Here is a 23093-nt window from a genome sequence, read left to right on the forward strand (position 1 = left end):
ATGTTTCCCTTGCTAACCTAGTGGATAGTTTTTTTTTCCGAAAGTCTCAATTTTATTGTTCTTGAGGTATAATAATGTCCGAGATTATATTTGTAATTCAGCATATATCACTTTTTTGTATTCTGCACAAAATATTGTTTGCTTTCTAACTATTTTACAAAAATAAAAAAAGTATTATAGTCAACTGTTGATTAAGCATTATGTGTGAATAGAAAAACAATAGTGTAAAGTATGTATGAAAAGTGAGAATGTTGAAAAGGATTCGATTTCGGAAAAGAAACCCCCGGCAAACATCCAAGACATTTTCCTCTTGTTTTCTTGGTTTCTCTGTCTTCCTTTTTTAGTTCCATATTTACTAAAAAACAAAATTCTTTAACGAGTGCTTAGTATTTAAAGTAAATTTCCAGTCTAACAAGACCCTGATAATTCTTGATCACCCATTATACCCAATTTCCTTTGAAAGCCTTATAAGAAATTAATCACATCGGCCTGGACTGCACTGGGCTCGTATTTTTTTCCATTCAGCTAATTCCTAATTTGCCAGTGTCTATAGCAAAGAGTATAGGAAACTGATGAAACAAGGAACTCAAGTACTTTAGCTTTAATAGAAATAATATACTTCTTACGCCGTTCTACTACTGTGTCGCTACTTGTACCACTAGCGCAAAACTCCATTAGAACTAGAAGTTCTAACACAAGTTTAAATTAAGGATTATTTTAATTTAATAAAGGTCAAGGTTTCCTTGGATAAAGCCTGAAATATTCAGAAAGTAAGTTAAATTATTTTTATTTTATTGATTGTGAAATTGTTTGGGCTAGTTTGATATTTAAAACATACCAAGTCAAAATATAGATAATTTTCTTCATGTGCTCTCTTGGCAAAAATAGTTTTTAAAAAAAAATCGACAAAAAAACAGAAATCTGAAGAAATAAATACAATTTATTTATAAATACAGATAGCGTTAAGGCCAATCCTTCTCACTTGTTAATATTCTTCTATTGTATTTTTTGTTATTATCACTACCTTTAATATTTTGCCGGTCGAGTCCGAATGGCGATTATTCACATGAATTTGTTAAATTTTGTCCATGAATTTGATTTTCCTGTTTTGCCAGCTTTTCATACCCTTTTGTTATATTAGTACAGTGTCTAATTTACTCTTTTTTTAACTGATTTTGTAATGACATTTTGTTTATAATACCAAGATAATAATCAGCAATAATAATGTTATTATAAACAATAACATCCATAGTGGTGGCTTGTGTCGGTCCATAGGTCAAGAATGACTAAGTGGTGTACACAATAACTATTAACATTGCAGTGGCGTCAATATGTGTAGGGGGCGGGGGAACTCTTTGCTTTTTATCCCCCCCCCCAAACACACACACAGGTTAAAAAGAAACTTCTTTTTATCGAAAGAAATTTTCATCGAAAAAATGCCATTTTTGGTATTTTACATTGAAAAAATGACAAAAAAGACACATGTCTCCTCACAGTATATACAGAAAAAACCGTTTTGTCCCTCTCCCCCCACCACCAAATTTTTGTGAATTTACGTGTCTGTAATTTGGAGATTTGACTTGACTGCTAATATAAACCTGTCACAGATTTAATGTGACTTTTTTTGCCTTCTTCTTCCTCTAAATTTATGTTTCCCTTCCTCTTCTTCCTCTTCTTCCTTCTTCTTCCTCTTCTTCCTTCTTCTTCCTCTTCTTCCTCTCCTTCCTTCTTCTTCCTCTTTATTTGGAGATTTGACTTGACTGCTAATATAAACCTGTCACAGATTTAATGTGACTTTTTTTGCCTTCTTCTTCCTCTAAATTTATGTTTCCCTTGCTAACCTAATGGATAGAATTTTTTTTCTGAAAATTTCTATTGTCGGATATTCTTTTATTCTATAGGTATAAATATGTGCGGAATTATATTCATAGTTCAGCATATATCACTTTTTTTGTCTTCTGCTCAAAATATTGTTCACATTCTAAATATTTTACAAAAAAAAAGTATTTAAGTCAACTTGAGAACTTCGAAAGGTCAGGAAGTAGGTTCACCCTATGCTAGCCCGATATTCGCTAATTAAGCAGAACAAAACTAGATAGGAACTTCTTTTAATGAAAGTTGTGTTTTCATTTGGTTTTATTCCCATAACATGTAAAAAATAGGAAGTTTACTCAACCGATTTTTATCTTTCTAATTGTAGGAAAGTTTTTTGGGAATGTTTAATAAAACGTGAGATGTTCTTCACTCACTTCTTGAAATAACTTCGGCTCGGCAGTGCCAAAAAAGCAGTCTGGGGAGCAGGCCGAGCGGGTAATTGGCAGTTGCTGCTATCGGGAACGGTACTGTTGTTAAAAATTATTTACTTTCAGGCTCATCAAGGAACAGCAAGCCCGTCAGGAATATGAACGTGCTCGTCGTAAAATAGAGACTGAATTAAGTGACGTCAGGGAGCATTTAAATGAAAACAAGTCTCAAGTGGAAGAACTACAGCTACAGCTATCTAGAAGAGAAGAAGAGCTTGCTCATGCCATGGCCAAAGTTGATGAGGAAGCTGCGATGAGAAACCAGTCTCAGAAACAGCTTCGTGAGCTAGAGTCTCAACTTGCTGAAATCACTGAGGACTTAGAAGTGGAAAAAGCTGCTCGGCAAAAAGCAGAGAAAAATCGTCGTGATCTGAATGAAGAATTAGAGGCTCTTAAGAATGAACTCCTTGACTCTTTGGACACAACTGCTGCGCAGCAAGAGCTTAGAACTAAACGCGAACAGGAATTAGCATTACTGAAGAAGAGCCTTGAGGAAGAGTCTGGTCATCACGAGAGCCAGTTAATGGAAATGAGGCACAAACATAGTCAAGAGCTGGCCGTTTTGCATGAACAGATGGACAATGCCAAGAAAATAAAGGCAGCGTTGGAAAAAGCCAAGGCAACTTTGGAGGCTGAAAATGCAGATATGGCTAATGAGATCAAGTTGATTGCAACATCCAAAGCTGAGACGGATAAAAAGAGGAAACACCTCGAGTCACAGGTACAACTTTCCTTTTAAGGCATATATATATATATATATATATATATATATATATATATATATATATATATATATATATATATATATATATATATATATATGTCGCGAATAGTATGTGTGTCTATCTCCCCTGTCTATTGTCTGTATACCTTTGGGTGTATGTACAAATGGGGGGTAGATTAGTTTGAAAGATCTATATCTTTGGTCCCCCAGTGGTTGGGCAACCTACAGCCGTCCTGTAAACCTTAATTATATATCTGTGATTGGATAAAATGAGGGACTTATTACTCGAGCACAACCGTCTGAAATGCTATTTTTCAGTTATTCGATTATCATCGTTATAGTAAATATGGCTATTACAATTTCCATTAGAAATGGATACCTATTTTATTACAGTAACTTTAAAAGTCATTGCAATCCTTTCCCCTTCTGGCTTTTTTTCCTTTCAGTTTTTCCAAATGACTTCACTTTATTAAACAGTGACTATATTTTAAGCTTGTACTTTTTTTTTTCTAATATTTTATATAAAAATTGTCTCTATTAATTTTTGCATTTCTAGTAATTTGTTTGTATTAACATAATTATTTTCAATTTTTTCAATCTTCCCTAGCTTTTAAATAATTTCTTAGACCACACTGCTTTTCCATTTACAAAAAATTAAACAAGAAAAAAGGGTTTTAATTTCTATAAAGTAGTGAATACAAACACTTAACTAAACAAAAATACTCCGAATATTTCGACCCCACATCCGGGAGCCTTTCTCAATGTAAAAAAACAAATTTTTTTTTTACATCAACATAAAAAACATACTAAACAAACAAAAGAAAAAATATAAATAAATAGGAAAAGAAAACTCACATATTAAATAAACAATTCCATTCACTGGCGTATAAACAAAATCGAATGTTTATATTGATTGGAACACGCCTTCTCACATTATATAAATGGAAATCTGTCAAAAAATGAAAATATATTTATACTTAAACTAAAACAATAGAGGTCAGCTACCCCCCGGCCCATAACCCCTAAATAGATCTCACAAGTTCATCACCCAATGTTTGAATTATAAATTGAACAGATTCGTTTGCTTGCAAGCTTAGCTGCAGTTCGTTTACCTTTCCCAGCATTTAACCCAGTCTGACCTTTGTCCGCAAGATCATCTTTCGTTTCCGAACTATTATTAAAAATAGTACTGGTTGAAAATTTTACCTGCTTTTTAATTAAACTATTATAAATCGAATTGATCCTAAAATCCCCTTCATCTCTATTGATGCTAATACCTCCATATATTATCTTTTTTATTTCTATAATTTCCCTGAAGCTTTGTAAAAGTCCTACAAACGTATCTACTATTTTTGTTTGATCAAATAAAATACTATGATAAGGAAAATTATAAAGATGTTCTGCAACAGCTGACTCAAACGTTTCTGATGTTTTATTTTGTTTTAGAGCGTAATTTACGGCAATTTCGTGTTACTGTAGCATATTTTCTAAAATCTGTTGTGTTCTTCCCACGTGAAATTTACCACAAGAGCATGGAATTTTGTATACTCCCTTTTGCAAATTTCTCGGTACCTTGTCTTTCCCTTTATTTAACAAAGAGCTTATAGTTTGTCCTGATTTAAATGCTGTTTTTATATTATGTTTTTTTAATTTTCATCTTAATTTTTGTGACAATATTAGGATAAAAGGCAAAGTTATGTAATTTGTTTCTTGATTTGACCCATCTTCTTTTAATATTTCTGGTTCCATCAACTTTTTTTTTCCTTTTTACAATTAGTTGAGAAATCATATTTTCCGGATAGCCATTACCTACTAGAATATCCTTAATAAAAATTAGTTCATTGCTTATGTATTTTGGTGATGCTAATTTTAATACCCTATCAACTAAAGAAATAACCACACCCCAGGTAAAAAGGGGTGTGGTTATTTCTTTAGTAATTTGGATACGAAAGATGACCTTGCGGACAAAGGTCAGACTGGGTTAAATGCTGGGAAAGGTAAACGAACTGCAGCTAAGCTTGCAAGCAAACGAATCTGTTCAATTTATAATTCAAACACTGGGTGATGAACTTGTGAGATCTATTTAGGGGTTATGGGCCGGGGGTTAGCTGACCTTTATTGTTTTAGTTCAAGTATAAATATATTTTCATTTTTTGATAAATTTCCATTTATATTTTGTGAGAAGGCGTGTTCCAATCAATATAAACATTCAATTTTGTTTATACGCCAGTGAATGGAATTGTTTATTTAATATGTGAGTTTTCTTTTCCTATTTATTTATATTTTTTCTTTTGTTTGTTTAGTATGTTTTGTATGTTGATGTAAGAATTTTTTTTTCCGTTGAGAAAGGCTCCCAGATGTGGGGCCAAAATATTCGGAGTATTTTTGTTTAATTATGTGTTTGTATTCACTGCTTTATAGAAATTAAAACCCGTTTTTCTTGTTTAATTTTTTCCCTAGCTTCTACTTAATTTTTATGTCTATTAGGCCTTATCCTTGTATTAATTCTACAATTTTATGTCAGAACAGGCATAGATGCTAAATTTGGTGGAGTCGTGAGAATTTGCAAGAATATCTAGAAAGCCGAGCTGGTTCATGTTTTAGTCTGATATTAACTATGCCTAGGCTGGGATCTCCACACCCCTTCACAATGCTGAAGAGATGCACATATACCTACCTATATATTACTGCAAAACAGCGCCAAAATAGAACTAATGATAGTGGGGTAAGCTCCAAAATTATCTTGTAAACTGGTTCTTTTAATGATTTTTTACTTCAGAATGGGGAAAAAAATGTTCACGTTTTAGCATGTAGTTTAAGTCAATAAGAACTCGGTTTAATAATTTAATTATTTATAATTACAAATGCAGCGCTAGATTTTTTTTTTTTTTTTTTTTTTTTTTTTTTTTTTTTTTTTTTTTTTATAGAGAATCTGGACTCGGTTTGTCGTGTTAATACATAATTTTGGGCCCCTCCCTCCCTTGCGGGGTTTTGAATTAATTCGGTATATCTTCTTTAGGTGTCAGAACTTACCAGTCGCCTTCAAGAATCTGAGCGTGCACGTTCAGAGGTTCAAGATCGACTGACTCGCATACAAACTGACATGGAGTCTTTAACAGCCCAACTAGTTGACGCCGAGTCGCGGTCTGCCAATGCAACCAAATCCAATGCGACCACTGAGCAACAGTTGAGCGAAATGCAAGCTCAATTAGAAGTGGAAACGAAGCAGAAGTTGGCTCTTAATGCGAAAATTAGACAACTAGAAAGTGAGAAGGAAAGTTTGCATTACCAGGTCGAGGATGCAGAAGAAGCAAAGTAAGTCTTGCTTCTTCTTGTCTTTTGCTTCTTCTTTGTCTTTTTTTAGTTGGTTTTAGTTTTTGTTCCTAGGGTTGACTTTCTGTATTTTATAAGCCTTCCAAATGCCATCCCTCACTCCTCTCTTAAATATCCCTTTGAAGTTCCATTCGATTGTGACTATGTTTATAGATGGTTCGTAATTCAGAAGAGAAAAAAAAGGTTCGTAAAGTTCGTATTTGTTTGTCGCCAACTAAAAGCAGATATGGCTCTTTTCCATGTAAATGACAAGCAAAGCAAAGATGCGAGATCTTTTTTGCGACTGCCTGGACTATTTTGACTCTTTCATTAATATGTTCCTTGGGTCATGTAAAATTCGAGTTTGCACGGTTGGATAAAAGTTAGCAATGAGATTCTGATAGAGCTGAGATTTTAAAAGAAGGTACCCTCTGTCTAGGGTGCTTAAAAAATTAAAAAAAATTCTGGGGGAGGGGGTGAATTTTGGTACACACGAAAGAAGGTGGCATTTATCTTTGTTTTGTTAAAAGTAAATGTCATTTCAGGTGACATGCATTTTTTAATTGGATAAAAAAAACGATTTCATTTGACTCTATCCTCTCATATTTTAGGTATATTTTAGAGCTGGGCTATCTAGGGAGGACATCAAGTGGGTAATTTCTTGTAGATGTAATTTTATGCCACTTGGGGGAAGGAGATATTTAGGAGGGCTTAGAATGAAGAGTGGTCCCTACAGTTGCCCAATGTGTGAAGAGTGTGAGGAGAATTTATTATATTTTCTGGGGAAGTATGAAGGGTCAAGGGTCTTGAGAAAGGAAATTTTTGGGGTGGATGAGGAGGATGAGCCTTGGGCTGAAAATTTGCTGGTAAATGCATGTTCTATAAATTTTAAAAATCTGGCTCGGTTTATTCGTGAGGGTGTTATGTGGTGACTTTGTTTGTTTGTCTGTATTAGTGTTTTTGAATGGTTTTCTGAGCTTTAATCTTTTTGATCAAAAATTAAATTGAATCCTTTAATTGTATTTGTAAGTTGTTAATTGTATTTGTATTATTCTTTTTGTGGCCATGGCCCTGCGGGTTTTTTGTGTCAAATATATTGTACTATTGACGTATGGTAATAGACTTAAATGTGTCGAAAAAAGTTTCTGAAATACAACCATAATAATTCACTCTCTCTCTCTCTCTCTCTCTCTCTCTCTTTTTCTCTCTCTTTCTCTATCTCTATCTCTCTCCATCTCTCTCCATCTCTCTCCATCTCTCTCCATCTCTCTCCATCTCTCTCCATCTCTCTCTCTCTCTCTCTCTCTCTCTCTCTCTCTCTCTCTCTCTCTCTCTCTCTCTCTCTCTCTCTCTCTCTCTCTCTCTCTCTCTCTCTCTGCTAGTTCACATTGAAATTTTCTCAAAGTTTAAATTTATTATACATAATCTAGGGGATGGGGGAGGGCTGAAAAAGGAATAAAATGACGTGAATACTTTACTTATTTTTCAAATCATTTAAAAATCATGTTATCAAACAGTAATCTAATTAATTATGATTGTTCAACTGTAACTTTAGCATATGTTTTATTCAAAAGATACAGACCACTTTAAAAAAAAAAATAATAATTCAAACTACAATCCACTGCACATCTGCTATTGTTACTTTAACATTGTTTGCTATTGTTCTGCTATGTTATCAAATAGTAATCTAATTAATTATGATTGTTCAACTGTAACTTCAGCATTTGTTTTATAAAAAAAAATACAGACCACTTAAAAAAGAAGAAGAATAATTCAAACTACAATCCACTGCGCCTCTGCTATTGTTACTTCAACAAATTTGTGAATTCAATTGATCGGCAAATAGGACTTGGACTTGCAGCATTCTGGGTTCTTAAGGCTTCTAAGTTGGTTGTGCGATAACTCAGTCGTACTCACATGTTCATCTGCTTGGCGTTGAGTTTTATCTTTTGTTCTTCTACCGAAAAGACGTCTTCGGCTTCTTTACGAAGGTTATAACAAGGGGAGCGTAGGTCCCTGCTACCATTCCTCGCAGTTTAAGAGTATGATGCTCAGCGAGTGCCGCTACAGCTCTTGTGACAGGACCCTCTTTTTCTTCGGCTTGTCAACCCTTCTTGTTTGAATTTTAAAACTTCTTCTTTTAAATATTAAGACTTCGCAAGAAGTCAATTATTTCCTTGAAAATCCGTTTCTCTTCATGGGCTAGGAGGTCTGCCTCTAGCAGAGTCTATCTTGGCTCTTAATCTTCAGAAATGCCAAGTTATCCTTGGGCACCTTGAAGATGAGCTTCAAAGGTATCTAGTGAGGTCCACTAGGCCCGGGCCTAGGGGTGCACAATGCCAGGGGGCGCAATAAATTATCGTTGAGTGATTTTTTCTTAATAAAAACTGTACTGATGTGATTTATCGTCGAAGTGTCAGGTGCACTCCGCCGTCGCGCTACCTATTCTCAGAAAATTCCATGGCCACTATCAGATATCTCCTAAGAATGACAGCTGGAAGTTCGATATCAGCTCTCTTTTTTATTACTTTTAGCTCATCAGTTGCGTCGTGTTCAGTGCTTTTACTATTAATGAATTTTCAGGGATTTCCCTGAAAATCTCGCAAAAAAGGAGCGGCAAAAACGCTTGGGCCTAGTAGCGTCAAAGCTTTAAATCTGGCCCTGTGTGCATAGTGAATTTTTCAAAATTCAAGCAGCTAAGTTTTAATTTTATTGGTTAAGTTAGTGAAAGTTGGCTTAATCTATATGCGCGTTTTTGTGGTATTTTAAGAAATTTAAGACATTACGAAGGAAAGTTAGTACTATGCTGAAGTTACCCAAATCCTTGCAGAAATCCTATCAATTATTGTTTTTCCATATATCTTGCTTAACGAAAATATTTAAAATCATCCCATTACACCCTTCTTCTGTCAAAGCATTGGCGATTTTGACTATAAATTAAAATTTGCATAAGTATACATACATATTATTTACGCCTTTGTTGAAGGGTTTTAATCAGGGCTACCCTTAGAGGTATGGGAACCACATTATGGAATGTGAGGCTCAATCACCAGCACTGCTTTTTATTTTAATGTGTATAATAGAAAGCTAATTCTAAAGGAGTATATGACCAAATTAAGCTTATCAATTATGAATATTCTGCCATGAAAATGTCGAGAACCCATTCTTTAATCAAGGTATTATTCCAGTTACTGAAACCTTGTATTGTGACCTTAAATAAAGATTAGTTGACTTGTAGCCTGCTTAAATTCAAGAAATGTATATATGTACCGTTTCAAAGTTCAAGCATTGTGAAATTCAAAAATTTATGAATCTGACATCTGAAATGCCATCGTATAACTATTTAGTTACCCTAATAGATGTCATGAGATGCACCAAAAAGAGGATATTTTTTCATAAAATCTTCTTGAAACTTGAGTTAATTAAAATAAATTGCAAAGAACTAATGAAAAGACGCTAGAAAACCACTAGAGTTTTGAATTAATCAACTTATGAGACGATGGTAAGAAAATTAAAAGACTGGATTTAGCACATAAGGGCCAGATCTTGATAGATAGTATCTGAGTGCCGTATAAGAGGAACGCTTGCAGTAGAGTTTCTAGATTATTAAGCATCAACAGATATTAGTGGGGTTTCGTATCGGCAAAGTTAAAACCTTTTTCATCCCATCTTTTTAAATTCCTTAATTGATATATTCATCCATCCATATACCCATTTTGGGTATGTAGTCTCTTTAAACTATGTAAAGTTATTTTAGAATCCTATATGTCTTGATCTTTTGACCACTCTCACCCTCCCCCTCCCCCTTCCCTCTTACGCTAATGTCTTCGGTATAATTTTTGAAGGGTTCTTATCCCCAACCTTGTTCTTCCAGACATTGTTGGGTATGATCCTTTGTTTTTATCTTATTCGTCTAATATCTTCTTATTAGTTTCTATGTTGTCTTTTTTAAGGAAAAATTTCGAAAAACAAATTGCCACATTAACTGTACAGCTACATGAAGCGAAGAAACATGCTGACAATGAAGCAGAAGCCTTGCTTCAACTGGAAGAACTGCGAAAAAGGTCATCAAAGGATATTGAAAGCCTTCAACGTCAAATTGAAGAGCTGAAGACACAAAATGACCGCCTGGAAAAGTCGAAGAAGAAACTCCAAGCCGAATTAGAAGATGTAACGATTGATTTGGACTCACAGAGGGCAAAGGTAAGACATCTAAAACTCGGGCATTTATTAAATATTCGGTTTCATTAGGTAAGACCTCCTGATATGAATTTGAATGCTGCTTCATTTGCCGGATTTACGTCTTCGGATGAAAATAAAAAAGTCCGTTTGGGTGAATATTCTGTGCGCTTCTGTCATAGATCACAGATAGAAGATTTATTTCTCCGACCGGTAACATTTTATTCAAATCAATAAAGTCTTGATGTTTATTCAATGAAGAAAAATATACTGTTGGCATTCTCATTACAAAAATAGTTAAATGATTCTCTTTTTTTCCTTTTTGTTCCTTTTCCTTTTTTTTCTTTTTTTCCTTTTTCTAGGAAAATTTTATTCTGAAACTACATTAGAGACGCCAAAAATCAAACAGTCGCTTGTTTGTTTTGCTTGACAATATTTACTTTGCTTCGCTAGTTTTTATTTTGTTTTATTATGTTAAACAAAAAAACGGGATAAGCCATATGCTTATCTCGTTACAAAAATGTTAGAAAAGTACAACATCGCAACCGTAAATGTTACAGTTTCATTGGCCTGTCACATTACAAAGTAACAACGACAAAAATATAGTCAATGATTTAGAGTCTGAACAACGAAACCTTATATGTTACAGTCTTTTAGGCCTTTCACTTAACAACAATAACAACAACACTTCTGATAACAATAAATAAAACCAACTTTGCAATAAAAAAAAAGACTAAACAACAATTAGTTATATGGATTACCAGTTGTAAGGATTGGTACCATAAATAATAAATTCCATAGACTTATCACATTAAAAACAAACAAAGAAATACTTCACGATGAATAAGGAAATAGTTTCCTAGTGTTCCCCTAAGGGGGCACTAAGTAAAGCATACCATACTAAGACCCTAAATATTATAGTTCCCGTACTGCCTTTCGTACAAAGAGGTTCCAGTCAAAGCTGTTTTGAAAGCTCCAATATTATTTTTTTTTGAAACAACATGGTTGGGCAATATGTTCCGTGTTTTATTGGACCAGTTTACCAAAGAACCCTGTCAAACCTTTCTTGAAACCCTTTCATGGTATAATCTTAATTAGTTCGGGGTAAATAATAGCGTAACTGAAAGAAGTAATCAACACCTTTAAAAATTCGAAAAAATAATTTAACTAAATTTAAACTGTCCCTTCTGAATTACAGATATGGTAGGTTCAAACTACTTAAATTAGGCTCACAAGGTAAACATTTCAAATAAGGGACAAGTTTAAACATTCGTCTTTTTGATGTAGGTAATTTTCAGTCTTATGTGAGAGCTTACCTTTAAGCTGGTATTTTTGCGACGTTTGATGAAAATATTCAAAGAAAAATTTATATTCCTAAATTCGCATTGCCAGGTACTGATTTGGCGCTTGTCATTTCATCACTCCATCAAGAGGTTTTCAAACTTTGCCCCATCAAACTCAACGACAATCGAGTTTTCTTTTGAAGGAATCAACAGAAAAGTCTATAGGGAAAACATTCCCCGGAAGTTCGTTCCAAATCGAAATGATATTCTTGGCGTTTCAATCTTAAAATAATTGCACCGAACTGATTTTCCTTTTGAGTCTGTTTTGTCGGTTAGACAATGGGGAGGGGTGTACAATGCGAGAGAGCTGAATATAGAAGGAGCTGAATTCTTGTACGTTTAGAAAATACACATTGACACTACATTGAATCTTTTGCTAAGAGACTGAAGAGTCATGGACAACAAGTGAATCTGCCCTGTTTGCCCTATCCTGGATCTTTTGAAGAGGCGCTAACCACATTTTCAGAGCACCTGCATACAGTGGGTATCCATATTCAGGGATGGGAAAATTGTTAAAGGACATGTTGTCATGGACAACAAGTGAATCTGCCCTGTTTGCCCTATCCTGGATCTTTTGAAGAGGCGCTAACCACATTTTCAGAGCACCTGCATACAGTGGGTATCCATATTCAGGGATGGGAAAATTGTTAAAGGACATGTTGTCATGGACAACAAGTGAATTTGCCCTGTTTGCCCTATCCTGGATCTTTTGAAGAGGCGCTAACAACATTTTCGGAGCACCTACAAACAGTCGGTATCCATATTCAGGGATGGGGAAATTGTTAAAGAACTTTGTTGAAAAATGACAAAGAAATAATATATAAATATATTGAAATTGTCCATTTCAAAGGAAAAAGCTGTCAAAACGGAAGATAGTGTTGTTATGGATTTTATCCCAACAGACCAGTGGTAATGTTGTAAAAACCTGCAAAATTGGATCAGAAAGCTTAGGAACATCTCTCATCCAGTCCAAAACTGTTATAAAGTGGAGCTACTCCTCCATTTAAATAAAAATCCCTGCCACATCTGAAAAAGTGCTATCTTAAAAAAAAATATTTAAATAAAAAAACCGTAAACGAAAGCAAACAAGTTTCTGTAGTTCGCTAGTTTCTATTTTTTGCTGATGGACTCTCTCATATCCTTTATGCGTTTGCAAAACCGAAAAGGATAATTTTCTTTGAACATAACTTTTATCAAACATAATTTATTTGCCAAATAGCACAGTCGTCAACACAGTTTTCATTGTACGTGTATACTAAAATTTAGTAATGAAAAAGCACAAACTTTTTAGACGAATTGACAAGCTACTATTAAAAAAAAACACAAATCATATAATTGAAGACAAGGGTTGTACTAACGGCAACCGCATTATCAGGTGATGTCGTGTACGCTTATTCTACCTCAAAAAGTACTAAGTATTAAGCATTTTCAAACTGATTGCTATAAAAGTTAGTTGAAAATAACTGGCTTTAGAGTGACCTTTAATAACCTTTTTTATACTGATGGTAAAAGGAAACTACCGAAATGGTTATTTTATCCCGAAAATAAGGAATCAATTTGATTTAACTTATGTTGTGTTAATTTTTATTCAAAGGTTACTTTGTGTTTGAAACTTGTATTAATATATCACGGAAGTCTTTCAGGTTTGAAGCTGAAAACCCTTGTTGAAAATTTAACCTATGGATTCCGCCTTACGTAGTGCCTACCTGTGTTTTTCAATATCAGTTTCATTTTAGGTTATTGAGCTGGAGAAGAAACAGCGTAATTTTGACAAAATCCTGGCAGAAGAAAAGACAATATCAGAACGATTTGCATCAGAACGAGATGCAGCAGAAAGAGATGCCAGAGAAAAGGAGACGAAAGTTTTGAGTTTAAGTCGAGACTTGGAAGAATATATTGTGAAAATAGAGGAGCTGGAGAGATCAAGAAGAGTTCTTCAAAATGAGCTTGATGAACTTGCCAATTCACAGGGAACTGCTGATAAAAATGTAAGTTTTGTTAAAGTTTAGCACAAATGTTTTCCATTTTTTACATTGTTTTTTTTTTTTGTATGTTTTGGTTGAATTTGGAGTTTGTATTTGAGCTACTAGAAGCTAGATTACAAGTACGCTAGGAAAAAAATGTCATTTTTATTTTTCTGTACCAAATTTGATCCAGCTCAGTTCCTGATATAACTAAGTTTCAATTTTTAGTTTAGCTGAGATATATCTCTGCTAATATACAGTCCCCGAAGACATTTTAAAATAAAAATATCTGCTCCCCTTTCTTGGTGACAGTGGACCAATTCGCCTTGCTTTCTTTTTTCTTATCAACTTTTATCAGAATGTTGCCACACTTCTCATTGCCAATTGGTCTTGCAAGTATTTACCGACCTTATTTACCCCCCCCCCTGTTTGGGGAAGGGAGGGCAGTCCTTTAAATATGTACAAATATGTTTAAACCCTTGGGCAAAAGTGGCGCTGATAAAAAAAAATAACTCTTACAAGTCTAATTAGTTTTTTCTTGTCGATTCTAAATATTACACATCTAGCAGGGGTGCCTTTTAAAATCTGCAGTTTTCTCAGCAAAACTGAGACGTTTTCGATAGAAAGGAGTTTTGGGTATGTAAAGCGTGTCTTCAGAACTCTGATGTAGTCCCATTCCAAGAATTGAATTCTTAGACATTTGTATAGGGTGTTTTCGCAACTCTTTTAGATGTCAAATATGTAAATTTAGGAAAACTCGCCTTCAGAAAACTTTTTTTCGAAAAATCTGCCACCGGAAAATTTGCCCCCTGTATGAAGCTCTCTGCGGAAAATTTGTTAGAAAAAAACCCTATATGGATACACTGTCTGATTGGAGATTCCTTAATATATAGTCCTAAATAGAGATGTTTTAGTAAACAGAAATAGAAATTCTAAGGTGACTTTTTGTCCGCTCATTTTTGGTGCGATATAACCAATTGTTTTCAGTTTCGAACTCATCACGGACAAATTGCGGCCAACCTGGATCAATTTTCCGACAATTTCCCCTCCCCCCTCAAACCTGAGAAAACTTTTTGCAGATATTCTAAAGTCAAACTACTTATATGTAGCAGCGCCTCTATAAAGTGTTATAAAGTAAAAGTTTCCCTTCTAGTATAAATTTACGCCAAACAAAATAACTAATGTCATAATGCAGAGAAAAGGGTGGAAATACACTTTGAGCTTTTCAGAGCAACGCAAGTAAAGAATAAAGAAGTATGAGCCGTGTATGTTTTTTCCTCGGTTACTTCTTACCACAGTATAAAGACATAGCAGTAAGTTTACCGCAGATAATTTCTGGCTCTTCATTTGCGGTGCGAACAAACAGCTCCTCCCACTTATTCTTGCATTAGCGCGTACAAACAGCTCCTCTCATTTGATCTGCTATCAGCGGTCCAATTACCCTGGAACACGTATTTTGGCAGAAACTTTCTCAAAATGCCTTTGAAACCAGCTTGTGACTTCGAAACCTACTTTTAATTCCTAAAAACATCTAATAATAACAGTGCACTACTAATTACTGATTTTCATATATGTATTGGAATAAATTAATTTAAAACTAGTTTCTTAAAAATTTAGTGTTCCAACGTTGAAGCCAAGTTTCGCGTTCAAGAGAAATCTGACTTGTCTATCCGTGAAAAGATCTAATGTCGCTTATGTTTCTACGTTCTCTGGAGCACTCGCACCTCGGTCCGGGTTTTTATAATGGGTGAGATAGGGAACGATCACACTACCTATAATTTATATATTGTGCTTCTTACGGAGGGGATAGTCGTAAGAATTTGGGAAGGGGCTCTTTCAATTTTTTTTTCGTTGATCCGAGCTCGCTTGGGTAATTATCAAGGGCTAAGTTCTTCTTCCGAACAAGTTTAACGGGGGAATATATCAAGTGTGACGTTTTCCGGCTTAAGTTTTCAGAGGACCAGTTTTCCTCGTAAATTTCACAATTAAAACAGCAAGAGACAAAAGGGAAGATTTCCCTCTTGATGCTGTAAAAGCATTTCTCTTGGGTTTTGAGTGTTATGTTTATTCGTAGGTGCATGAATTGGAGAAAGCGAAAAGAGCACTTGAGTCACAGTTGGCAGAACAAAAAACTCAAATTGAAGAGCTTGAAGATGAACTCCAACTAACTGAAGACGCTAAGCTGAGACTGGAAGTGAATATGCAAGCCCTTAAAGCTCAATATGAAAGGGATCTGCAGGTATGCATCTCTTAATAGTATTGTTTTGAATTTATGGATCTTTGAATGAAACGTAAACACATTTGAAAATTCTATAAACTTTGAGTTAGATTTACAATTTTATACAGGAATGGGAGATAAAGTTCATAGGTTCCCTTTGAATTTTTTTTTTTTTTTATATATATATTTTTTTATTTTTAAGGATTAAAAAAAGTGACAATGCATTGCTGAATATTGTGTCTTTGTTCTCGTATATAGCATTTAAATTATGAGGGTAATACTTAAGACATATGTTTTAAAATCAAGGCCGTACTTAGGGGGGAGGGGTTGCCGGATTTGAACTTACACTGGATTTTTCGTATGGCTCTTAAAAGCTTAACGAAAATGCACATAAACGAATTTTTGTTGCGTTAAAAAAAGTAAATAAATCATACCCCCCCCCCCTCGAACCAAAATCCTGGATATGCTCTTGTCTGAAATATTATTTATATCAATCGTAACTACTCTTCCCTGTCTACTGTGAGGTAAATGCCTCTCTCACTAAGTGATAATAATGAGGGCTTGAAGAATCTTTCTTATTTTCAAAATCATTTGACAAAAAGTCCAAGAGGCATTCTTTTATTTGGGAATAATCTAATCTGTGACATCAATTGGGGGGGGGGGGGTATGTGCCAACAGATGTTTTGTCCCTCTCCATAGATTTTGGAGAATACTTTTTGGGGGTATTTTCGTTGAAAAATTCTTTTTTTTTTGTATTTTTATTGCAAAACTATTATCCTCCCCCCCCTTAGACATTGAAAAATGCACTCCCCCCTAAACTTTTGTGAATTGTCGCCACTGGGTGTAATGACTATAATAGAGAAAGAATATGTAAAATATCCTAATATATGAAATTCAGACTTTGCTTATCTATGAAACCAAATTACAGGCTTAGTCTGTTTAACATCATAAACCCTTATCTATTACAATTAACATCATTAGCTTATATAGCTCAGAGGCAAAACTGTTAGACATAAATTTTTTTATATTGTAATTTTTTATAAGTAGTCAAAAGAAAACGACAGTCTTCAGGAAAGCAGAAAAATTGTTGGGCAACCTTAACTGAACATTAGCTTTTATACTACTAAAAGTCAGTTCCAGCGTCGCCAGGACTTTTTCAACCAGTGATTCAAATGTAATCTGTAACCATAACGAATTGCTATGATTATTGGAGCTAACTATACCTAAGAGCTAACTAAGGGGCTCAATAAAATTGCCAAATTATGGTGCCCATGCCCACACCGTATAGATGAAGTTGCACCCTTTCCCTTTAACGGTTGGGTCATGTTTACCCTTTCAACTGCAAAAGTCAACTCGAGAATGTGTTTTTAGATTTTTCATTTTAAAAAAGGCATTCACTTTCCTAATCTGCTAACTTCGTGAAACAAACAACAGAGAAAAATGTCTAGTTAGTCCTCTCTCTCTCTCTCTCTCTCTCTCTCTCTCTCTCTCTCTCTCTCTCTCTCTCTCTCTTTTCTTTTCTTTCTTTCTTTCGTTCTGTATGACCCCATGCTGCTTTCGATATTTTATCAATTACAGTGCGTTATTTGAGTTGCTAGCTGCCAATGGTTTCATTTCAAAACATTTACAACAGTCATTTTCTTTAGAAGCTAAAAATATCCTTTTAGAAGGAACTCTTGGAGAAAATCTCATGGGAAATACTTCCATTTGTGAAGAGATCTGAATCAATGACTGTGGAAAGAAAAGGCATTTGCAAATGCGGCTGCCCTAAATAAAAAGAATCTCTAGTTTTGGTTATTGAGAATAATATGTAAAATACTCAAATATTCGAAAGGATTTAGTACTTAGATATAACATATTTGTGCGTGCAAGCATCCTTAAACAAAATGTCTATATTTTCAGAAGAAAGAACTAACTATTAATAAAACTTAAAATAGGGATAAAATCCTTTGAATAGACAGTGTTTCACAAACGGTGATAGAAATTCACAAAAATACCAGATATTTCGGTCACATATGCAGTGAGTAATGTGGATTTATTGAACACGTGTCTAAAATGTATGCTTCTCTCATAAATCCCCATACCGAAAAGAGCAAACCCAAAAATAAATTAGGAATTGAAGGAAGATTTATTTTGCGAAGAAGAGTTAGAGACAGTATTAAAAGGATCAAAAATAATAAGGTCCCAGATATCGGTAGTGTGGTAAGTGAGTTGTTTAAATATGGTGGTTGTGAGGTTAGGGATAAGTTACTGAAGATTATGAAAGGATTATTTTAACGGGAAAGTACCTAGCAATTTTAGGAACACTCTAATTAAACCCCTTCATAAGAAAGGTGATACGAGTGAATATGGTGATTATAGAGGTATTATCTTGGTTTTTGTAGGAAGTAAATTATTAAGTATGATGATGCTTTTTCGATTTAGAGATGTTGTAGAGAAAGTTATAAGAAAAGAGGAGTGTGGTTTTAGGAAAGATAAAATTTTCATTGACCAAATTTTCACTCTTAGATTAATAACTGAGGAGTGCCTGAATCATCAGACCCCTTTATTATAGTTTTGTAAATTATTAACAGGATTTTGATTCAACGTTTAGAAGAATTTCAGTGAAGGTCCTATCCTTACATTTTTTTTTTTATCACATAAATACGATAAAATGATAAGTGCTATGTACGAGAACAATATTGTTGTGGTTGAGGTAGGGAATTAGGTTAGTAGCTGGTTTGATACTGAATCAGGAGTTAAGCGTGGTTGTGTTTTATCCCCATTTATATTGATAATCTTGATGGACCCCAAGGATGGACCTTTGCCGTGTTCCCAAGGAACACGGCAAAGGCTATGGAAGAGCAGGGAATCTAATGGGAAATAAAAATTCTCCTAGATTATATAGATAAAATTTATAGCAAAACGAATGAATTACTGAAGGTTTTGAGATTTCAGGATGAGAGAATAAGTTTTAAAATTAACGTTAAGAAGACTAATTCGCTTAGAATACGAATAAACAAGGGGAAGAGGTGATGTGTGTGTGGTTAAAGAAAGTTTGGAAGAATAGGAAGGTAAGTTTGTGAACAAACATTAGAATAATAGAAGCTACAGTTATGACAGTAGTTAAATAGTTTTTTGTTTTTTTTTGGTACCAGTTTTGGGTACTCGTTTGACTGACCGTATTTCAAACAACAAGATATCCGAAAAATTTTGTTCTATACCACCTTCTATGGCTGTAATGAGAGAAAGATTGAGATGGCTAGGACAAGTTTAGCAGATTAAAAATCACAGATTGTCAAAGATCGCCCTTTTCACTCATTCATCTATGGCAAAAGAAAAGCAACTGTCGTCCCCGAATCGGGTGGGAAGAGGTCGTAAGGAAGGATTGAAAGAAAATTAAAACTTCTTAGGAGGGGTAAAGAGGGAAGCTTCGAATATATTGGGAAGAAGGAGGAGCGTACGCAGCTGTTTTGGCCTTAGACCCTGGCGCAACGTCGGCGCATCGGCCGAACGCCGCCAGCGAGAGTCTCAGTTGACCGCCGCCGAAGTCTCGTAACGCCACCGACGTGCCGCCGCCGGCAAAGGTGGTGGCGTTCGGCTGACTTAATTTTGAATGAATTAATTTTGTGACAATTCTTTATTGCGTTTATTGCGTCAGTCGCAAAGTCAGAGCTTTCTTTTCTTGTGTGGTTAAGCGTTTCGATTTTCCTGATTAGAAATCAAGCAGGGCTTGCACTATCCCCGAATTTTCAGGGATTTCCCCGAAAATCTATGTGTCACCCCGAAAAAAAAATTTGGTTCCCCGAAAATCACCCAATCACGGTGCCATCCCTAGTGATTTATCACTAGTGACTATCCCTGACAAATATTACTTTGTATACCACAATTCTTCACTACTCTCTTGTTCGTTAATTTTCGTCTCTTGTGTTACTTTGCATATAAACCAGACAGATACAATTGCAATATACAGGGTTCTTCATATGTTGACAAAAATATCGTTCTTTATAAAATTAAATTTAAAAGAAACAAGTTTTTTAAACTGAATATAAGGAGCGACATATAAACTCAAAACGAATAGAAATTATTCCGTATATGAAAGGGGTTGTCCTCCCCTCAACGCCTCGCTCTTTACGCTAAAGTTTTTTGTTGTTTTAAAAAGTAGAGTGGTGAAAAACAGTCAAACTTTAGCGTAAAGAGTGAGGCGTTGAGGAGGATTAATTTCCCTTTCATATACGGAATAGTTGCTGTTCGTTTTAAGTTTTAATGTCGCTCCTTACTTTCAGTTAAAAAAAAACTTCTTTTTTATTTAATTTCTGAACGTTTTTCAACTAATGCAGGTTCGATTTTTGCTCACCATGCATGAAAAATTAAAACACAATGTGCATATTAATTTTGGCAGACTTAGTCCGGATATGAAGGGTCGCCCCCTCCTCAATACCTTCCTCTTTACGCTAAAACTGTTAGCATTTTAAAAAAGCTTACTATTCTAATTAAAAAGCCCCTGTGTTTCAATTTTAGTAAACAGTCAAACAAGGTATTGAGGCGGGGGCAACCCTTCATATATGGCATAATTTATGTTCGTTTTCAAATAATACTGGTAAATCTGGCTCACCCTCTATGAAATATACCCCTCCTCCTCACGGAAAACTCCTCCCTGGAAATTTCATCCAACGTAAAGTGCACACACCCCCCCCCCCTTCAAATTCCCTCCAGACAGTTCCTTCCTCGCTGAGAATACCGCCCCCCCCCCCTCTCTCTCTCTCTGTAAAATTGCTTGTGCCCGATTCAGCCTCAAAAATTCTCCTTAGCCTTTTTTCATTGTAATAAGACTTTAATCTCTAATCGGTTTCTCGATCACTCCAGAAATTCCCCCTTCCGTGGAAATTATTTCCCAGAAAACGAAACGCCTGTAAAAAAGCACCCGGAACATCTCTATATAAAAAATTTGGCAAAGAGAATGCAAGACAATTAAAGAGAATTTCGTATAGTAATTCTGTCAAAACCCCCCAGTGTAACATTTCCCCTAGAATATTCACTCATCAGAAATTTCCATCCCAAGGGAGGATTCTCCCTTTAGACCTCAATAATAAATGGTCTATGTATGAGAGTGTGAGCCTTTACCCATATCCTTCTCTGCAAATTTTAAGGTTTTTATTGTTTCCCCATATTTTCAATTCCATTTTACATTTTATTGTTGTTGTTTTTTTAATTTAGCACACACTCACCCCCTCCCTCAAAAATAAATGTGTGTGCATGTTTACCCCATAAACTAAAGCATAGAATGTCATCAAGAGCAATGTTTCCAGACAAGGTCTAAATGAACGAGGTTTGGTATTAGGGTCTGTAAAGTCCACAAAAAGTTCGTTTATCTTTTAAATTTTGTATTCGTGTTTATCATCTAGCACAGTGGTTCTCTAACTTATTTGGACTCTGTACCCTTTTTTACCCACAAAACATTTTAGGTATGCCTTCTCATTTACCGGTACTAAGTAAACTATAGCTAAAATATAAACAAAATTGCCAGTCCTAGAATTGAAGGGCTGTTTTATTTTTTTGTTGGCCGGCCGCGTACCCCCTTAAAAATATTTGCGTACCCCTAAGGGGTACACGTACCACAGTTTGAGAACCCCTGATATAGCATATATACTTGTGTGAAAACACGTCCCCATAGCAAAAACGTGAAGAGATTAGTTTTTCACTGGAACTTTTTCTTGCGGTCCATGTCTGAGAAGTGAATTGCGTAATTATAAATTGAAGGTCAGCGTTTCTACAAAAAAAGACATGAGCTAATAGATATACCTAGAATATTTCTTTGTTTTTAGGCCATTAACTTCCATAGAGAAAAAAAAATTTCTTAGAACTAATCTGGCTTAGAATAGCGGGCTCCACGAATAGTTTTCACGTCAAAGAAATCCATGAAAAAAAAATTCTGGGAAATAACTTGACAGTCTTAATGGATTTCGGAGAGACAACTTATGTCTGTCAGTGATTTAGGAGCGATTGAAAACAGATCATGGGAACTGGAAAAAGCGAGCGTGGAACCAGACTTATTTGAGGAACGGACAATTATTTTAGCAGATCTTTTACTGTAATCTGATCTTTTGCGAACAATGTAGTTCTAAGAATTGTAAGATTTTGTATTTATTGGTATATACGCAAGTACTTATATATCAATATATGAGTGTGATCATATGTCCCTACTGCCTCCAAGACAAGTGCATCAACCCTGTCCCCCTTTAAAATTGACTTGTAGCCTAATACTTTTTTCTTTCGATGTTTGACCATCACCTCCTCGCCCCCTCGAGAAAAACTGTCTTATCTCCTTCTCTTTTAGGATAGGGTCCTGTGTGCACCTATGCTCTGCAAAAAAAAGAAGATAGCTCAGTCTTGTGATTTTTTTTGATTTTTTTTTTTGTGAACAATGTGACTATCTAACTAATTACTTTTTTTAAAGAGTAAGAAAATTATAATTTCAAAGAAATTTGAATGTGCTACTGATTGACGTCAAATTTAATTATTTGCAGTAATCTTGAGGTGAGTGGTATCTGTGAACCGAAAGTTCAAATTTCCTAAAAAAAAATTATTTTTTTATTCTTAATCAAAGAATATGTAAAAAAAAAGGTATGAAGTCATGAAAAAAAAAATATTTCATGAAGTATTGAATTGCATTTGCTTGTGAATGCTATTCAACAGTTTTTCTTGAAAGAATGTGGTCCTCATTCCAAGCAATCCACGAATATAAACTCGATAGAAGTTATGCTTAAATGATGGGTTTTACTTCATAGTGTCCAAACCAAAAGGTGTATCTTATACTTGTTGATAATACATTAAAAGGGGGGTGTATTTCTTTATGTGTAGTTTTTATCCGCTGGTCGCACTTGCAGAGAAACCTTTACTTTATAAGAGTAGCGAAGACGAATTAAGATTGGGTTAAATGTTTCAGTACTCCCCAGCCCAAAGATTACTAACGTAGTAATTTAGTTCAAGCCACAACAATTAAACACCGTTAAATTCAGTTAAATTACAATAAGCCCTAATAGTTAAACAGTTAAATACAGTAAATTTAAA

General features: G+C 34.8%; 1 protein-coding gene across 1 annotated transcript in view; it reads left to right on the top strand.

Annotated features, from left to right (window-relative positions):
• The window catches only part of zip (myosin heavy chain 10), a 230892-nt gene that overhangs the window by 176424 nt on the left and 31375 nt on the right, over positions 1–23093 (top strand). Inside the window, exons 17-21 of the mRNA XM_089106054.1 lie at positions 2370–3024; positions 6047–6342; positions 10293–10542; positions 13598–13849; positions 15900–16064. Of these exons, the coding sequence (XP_088962180.1) occupies positions 2370–3024; positions 6047–6342; positions 10293–10542; positions 13598–13849; positions 15900–16064 (1618 nt within the window). The remainder of the gene's footprint in view (positions 1–2369; positions 3025–6046; positions 6343–10292; positions 10543–13597; positions 13850–15899; positions 16065–23093) is intronic.

Source organism: Artemia sp. Qi Xiang Cuo, chromosome 20, assembly GCF_049724085.1.
Source record: "Artemia sp. Qi Xiang Cuo chromosome 20, ASM4972408v1, whole genome shotgun sequence".
Classification (NCBI taxonomy): Eukaryota; Metazoa; Arthropoda; class Branchiopoda; order Anostraca; family Artemiidae; genus Artemia; species Artemia sp. Qi Xiang Cuo.